At 46.2% G+C, this 6000-nt stretch overlaps 1 protein-coding gene across 5 annotated transcripts in view; it reads left to right on the top strand.

Annotated features, from left to right (window-relative positions):
* Positions 1–400: 400 nt before the first annotated feature.
* The window catches only part of bcor (BCL6 corepressor), a 40631-nt gene continuing 35031 nt past the window's right edge, over positions 401–6000 (top strand). For 4 of the 5 annotated variants that reach the window (XM_038299649.1, XM_038299647.1, XM_038299650.1 and 1 more), the window contains exon 1: positions 401–465. In XM_038299649.1, coding sequence (XP_038155577.1) covers positions 416–465 — 50 coding nt within the window. In that variant the 5' untranslated portion in view covers positions 401–415. Of the gene's footprint in view, positions 518–6000 lie in introns of all 5 variants that reach the window. The other variant, XM_038299648.1, reaches the window with a different exon arrangement.

The following is a 6000-nucleotide window of genomic DNA, read 5'->3' as shown; positions in this document are numbered from 1 at the left end:
CTTTTTTTTTCTTGTCTCCTCCTGGTCGGGATCGTTCGTCTCCAGCATTTTGGACCAAGCTCTGCGTAAAAACAGGACAAAAGAATTGAATCAAACTCTACGGAACTTGCACCATTTAATCAGGTGAGCCAAAAACAAAAGACTAATCTGTGTTTTATTTCCTCATCAGCATATGTGAAATCCCCCTTTTTTCCGGAGCCCCGGAAAAAAAAGAAACGTGCTCAGTCCTTTATAATTGTCCTCATAACGGTTTGACTGCTTTACATGATTCATTGTGATTTTCATGTGGATAAAAAAACCCCAAACGGGCTTGATCCTGATCGCGCTGATGTGCGCAGGGACTGTTGGAGAGGATCGGACCACTTCTAAGAATAGCGCATAGGGTGGTCTTTGTGCGTTTCGGCGGGGCAGCGGCATGTGGCTGATAAACAGCAGCGATCCGAGGCTCCTGTCAGCCGGGCGGAGGTGAGAAGGACGTCCCAGAGATGAGCGAACTTGAAAGTGGCGCCGTCCTTGGGTTGGTGTTGGTTGTGGTGGTGCCTGCTCGGGTTTTTCGCACCCCTTTGTGTGTGTGTGTGCGTGCGCATGAAAGAATGCCTTTGAGGGGGGGGTGGCGCGCGTGGTTGTGCGCGCACACGGAGCTTCTGCGCTAAACAAGGTTACAGGAATCCAGCCTCGCCCTGAAGCAAAAGGCAGAGCAGCGCTCCTCCGTTGAGACAGTCCGGTTCAGTTGGAGGGCATCCCCCTCCTGTGCGCCCCCGCTGCTGCTGCGCGGTGAGGAAAGGCTTTGTTTGGACAGATTGGACCCTCGTCAGTCCCACAGGCATGTGGAGTTGTGCACCGCTCACCTTCCTGTCTGTAGAAGTTGATGAAAACCGCTCTGGGTCCGTGCCGCCACCCCCCCCCCTCCTCTCAGCGTGTCTCGCAGGTGTTCTCGGGTCTGACTTTATGCGCTGCGGCTTGTTGTTTCTCCTCCCTACCTTTCCGCACGCAGTCTCTCCCTGCGCGCAGGATTAATGGACACCCCTTATTCTCCACAGGATCCCCGGAGCTCCGTGATGCCTTCCCCTTTCTCTTTATATCCAAACAACCTAGTTTCAAAACAGCCATTTATCACTGCCACTGTAATTTCCCTAATTGCTTGGCGAGTTTCGCGTAGTTTCCAAAAGCAGTCTGGTTTTTATTTTATTTATTTGTCGCCGTGGAGCGCATTTTGCAGCCTGAAGTTGCCGTTTAATTGAAATGAGAGCCGCAGGGCTTGTTGGATGGGTTCCAAACTGACGGTTTAAATCTCATCTGCAGGCTAGGCAGACTGCTTTCTGACGATACCGTTAAGCATGGATCTTTTTTTTAAATGTATTTATCTTGCCTGTTCGGGTAGGATGGAGCGTCAATCCATTAATTAGGGGGACGCCCACCCCCTCTCAGGTAGATCGATGCGCTTTCATATTGGCTGGCTTTAGCTCAGTGACTGATTTAGTAGCAGCGACAGAAATAACTCTTCATCCTTCCCGGCGGCCAATCTGCACAGATTAGACCGTATAGGCTCTATATAAGAGCGCGCGCATAACCCACTGACAGATTGGAGGAACAGGATCAGGACCTAGCGTTTATGGGACGTTTCCAAGGAGCAGAGAAGGGGGGGGGATTAACTAGTGGGGGGGCGAAGGCTACTTCAGTGGGCTTTGATGCAGAAAGGGAGCTTTGTTGTTTGGATTAAAGCGCGGCCCCAAACCTTCCAGCCTGATGCTTCTCTGAAATCAATCAAACTTACTTTAGATATAGTTTGTCACATAAAACAAGCAGCCACTGGAAAATTTCATTTTGATTTATCAATAAGTCTTATTTATTATAAGCACATAAGCTTTGCGTGATGGCATCAGGATTGGCAGAACAGTATTTCTTTTGTTGTGCTTTTTTTTTTATTGTCCGTTAAATGAAACCCCTCCCTAAACGTGTTTACACTCATTGTTTTGCAAAAAGTTGAGCCTTATGCAAAAATACTGCATGGATTTCAGGAAGAATTTGGCCCAATTAAAAAAATAGCCTTTTAAGGAACCAGAGCGGATTGAGCGTCAACATCTGTTGATTTGCTCATTAATATTCCTAATAGGCCTACTGTTTTTCTAGGAGTTCGTATTGGTGCCATAAAGTAAATACACCTAAAGAACCAATAGTGCACCTTTTGTTAAACCATACTTTATCCCTCTACTGGGTTTTTCTCTATGTTCATTTGCATGTGGAAAAAAAGCACCTGGTTTTCTATTTTAAATAAAAGAGAGGATATTGGTGTGGAGAAAAAAATACTTAAGTTTGTTTTTTTAGTCAGTGTGAAAACATTCCTCCCTCCAAAGTTCTACATCTTATTTGGACTCTGATGGATCCGCGTAAAGCTGAGAATAATTAGTGCAGTGTTCCATCCTAAAGCACGTCTCCTGTCACATTACATTTCAGCAAAACCAAAAAAAAAAAAGTCGACTGCCTCATGCTGTGGACGCCCGAAAGCACAACACTTCACATTTTGTGTGGGCCGAGTTTATTTTTAGCGCGGCCCCGTCGGACTGTTTTGCGCATCATTTTTCCACTGAGCGCGCTGTGAAAGTCGCTGTGGGGACTGATCTGTTCTCCAGGTGTTAGAGCACAGACAGGGAGGGAGCTTTGGCTTTTTATTATTCATTTTTCTCTCCTCTGCACGTGTTGAAGGAGTTATCTCTCTCATAAGCATTGTTTATGATTACCCAGTTTGTCAGATTTCATTTGATTCTAATATCTGGAGGGTGATATTAAGGACAATATTCACCTGTCGGTTTATAGTTTGTTGGATCGTTGTGGTTAAATGTCACCTGGATGCAGCTCCGGCTCGGTTCCTGCTCCTGGTGGGTGGGGTGGGGGTCGGGGGCGCTCATTGTCATGGTGAGTGATGTGTGACAGTGTTTGTGTCAGCGTGGTGCTCCGTGAGAACCTGCTGCGTTAAAGAGAATGGGAACAACCACACCGCCTCCATTCTAAACCCATTAGCCTCGTGTTTGTCCCCTTTTTTTCTAATCTGGGATCAATAGGGACCACGGCGGGGGGAAAATTACGCACGGGGAGAGCGCGTCGATGCAATCACGGGACGGGCTTTTTGCTTATCAAATCCATTGTGTCAGAGGGGGGAAATGGAGATAAATTAGTTTGAAAGAACAACTGATGTTCTGTTTTATATCCAGACGGAGTCAGGAGGGTTTTTTTTTTTATTGTTGCCATGCTTCCCAGACTTCAATCACGCTTGGATATAAAACAACAGACTCGTCGCTGCCGGCGCTGCGCTGCTGAGGCGAGATGCATGTGAACAAGAGCTGAGGCGCGACAGAGAGCCGCGGAGAGATCGGTTTTCCAGGCGCTGCGCTGCTCCCGGAGGAGACGTCACGGTTTGATTGAAGCTATGCTCCGCGTTGGCCTCCAGGGACTTGGCGATGAAACAGGAGAACCTCCCTCCTCCTCCTCCCCCCCAACACACAAAGCCCTCCATCTCCCTCCTCCCCCTCTGTGCTCCACAAAGCTTTTTGTTTCGACGAGGTCTGGAGCGCACGGGTCACTTCCCCGCAGAGATGTCAGGGCCCCCAGCGCTGCTGTTTTCACCCCGCGCGCAGGGAGCGCATGGAGACGGAGCGCATTATCCACGAGCACAGCTTCAGCTTGGCATTTTCAGATCGGATCTCCCTGCAGCCGAAAATACATATTAGGATGAATTTGTTGTCGCATTTGAATCGTAAACATACACAAAATAAAACTATTTTCGTCGTTTGGGCAGTTTAATCCGAGGTTGGAAAATGCAGATGGTTTTTCTTTGTTCCTCTCTTCAGATCGTTCAAAGTCCTTGGTTCTTTTTCTCTAGAAGACAAAAAAACAAACAAATGCGAGCCTATTTTCCCTATTCAAGCTGTCACCTAACCTTTAATCCTGCCCTGGTATTTCACAGATCTCTAGGTGTTCCACGCTCTAAAAAAGTTCTCACAGCCTTTGTAAAAGAAACAAGCCCACAGCACCATAGAGCCTCCGCTATGCTCAGCAGATAACATTTATTGCTCCGTCTTATTTCACTCATTTGACCAAAGTACACGATTCCAGTCGAGTTTTAGTTTAGTAACTTGAACCTTTTTTGTTTGATGGTAGGACAGAAAAGGCCAGCACGCCTCTTCAATAGGGTTTGCTTAACGATGAGCCTCAATCTGCCAGGATTTGCAGCAGTTCTCAGGGAGATTTTGAAATTTTTTCAATCCCTATACTTCTGTGCTCAACGCAAATAATGTTTAGAAATGGGCTTGATTTTTTTTTCTTTTTGCACCAAAGAAACAAACTCCTAAATTGCCAATCAGATATAAGAGACTGATAAATCTAATCAAAATTATATAGAATTTTGGTTACGTTTAGATTTAGATGGATAATTTTAAGGGTATTATAACTGTGCTGGGTAATCTTTGTTAGAAACTATTTAAGTTTTTTTCTTCCCAATTGTTATCAGAGGCTGGCAATACCGTTTTAGAGGAGTTCAAAACGTAAAGTTCTTTTACTTATAAGCATGGCACCAGATAGAACATGTGCTGGTGAACTATAAATGCTTTTAAATACAAAAACTTAGCACTCCTCCTCAGATTGCGCCGGCCTATACTGGCCTCACTGTGGCCTATTGGAAGATTGATTTGACAGAAGAGCGTTGATGGCATGCATCCCTCCCCTCCTCCGCAGCCCGTACAGGCACGGTCTTGATCAAGGCTCCTGGTTTGTTTTTAGACCTCGGTGCCTCGGGCATCTCTGACGAAACCCCACAGATTTTTTTGGGCTGCGCAGTGGGGAGGTAGCCAGCCAGTTTATTGCACCACATAGCCTTCAAAGCTAGAATGTGTTATCTGCTGTTTGGATGGGCTTCATGTTGGCTGCAAAGCTTTTTAACCTGTACTTCTGGGGCCTTTTATACCAAAGGGCCAATAGGATACCTATGGGGCACCTCTGAATTTATTCTGCGTTCTTGTTTTTGCTGTGGAAATCAGAAATAAGACGTGCAGAGGATTGATTTATTAGTTTGACCACCAGTGCAGATGTGTGTTGACTGTTACACTGAACTGGTCTTTCTTTTTCCCAGACTGGTTAAACATGAGTGTTTGCTGCAGGAACAAATACCCTGTTGTTTTCCAGAAACATCTTCCAAGCTATTAGAAAGCATCCCTGTCAGAGAGGTAGTTTTTTTCTCTGAATTTGGAGTACTTTGTTGGAGTATATCATGTAGTATTGTCTGGATGTTTACTATCCTGGTGATTTATTGTTCATCTTTTTGATTGGGATGTTCAGATCCTGTTCATTTTGCTTTTAATGACTGAAATGCTGAAAAGCTTCACCATAAGAAAGCAACCTCACACAAAACTCAACAACAACAAGGTTCAGGGTAATAAAAAAGCTACCTCCTTATCTGGGCCTCTTTATGGGACACATTTCTGCCCTGATGATCTAATCTGTGCCCATTTCCTTTACTGAAAAGGACAAAGGTAAAAGTGGCCCCAGAAAACTAATCTTGTGAAAAAGGTCAGAGGGCAAAAGAACCAGAAAACTTGCCTGGTTCAAATATGCTGTTGTGAAAATCTTTGATCACCTTATGTTTTTCCTCGGATATTAGAGGTAGTACTGATGAAGGAGAGACCATCCGCTTAAAAATAAACTCCGGTAAATGCGGGGCGGGTCGTGCATGCGCATCTCTATTACAGTCGTGTCCTTTGGTGGCATAAAGAGCCATTTAGTCCCCCATTTGGCCCGGGATGAATAGAGCCAGTTCAGTGGCCGCCACCCGGGTCCCTGTGACAGCACCAGGGGTGGAGGCGGTGTGGTGAGGGTGCGCACAATGTGGCTTTTGTTGTCCACCGGGATGCCGAGGGGTAGGGATTGAACCGTGCACCGACTTGCATGCGGCTGTGAAGCGGCCCCGGGGAGAACGCATGCAAGCGCACCCCCTCACTTGTTTACAACTGG

The sequence above is a fragment of the Cyprinodon tularosa genome, unplaced genomic scaffold (genome assembly GCF_016077235.1).
Source record: "Cyprinodon tularosa strain WSP-4 unplaced genomic scaffold, ASM1607723v1 ctg432, whole genome shotgun sequence".
Lineage (NCBI taxonomy): Eukaryota > Metazoa > Chordata > Actinopteri > Cyprinodontiformes > Cyprinodontidae > Cyprinodon > Cyprinodon tularosa.
This window is presented reverse-complemented; position numbering and strand designations above follow the sequence as displayed.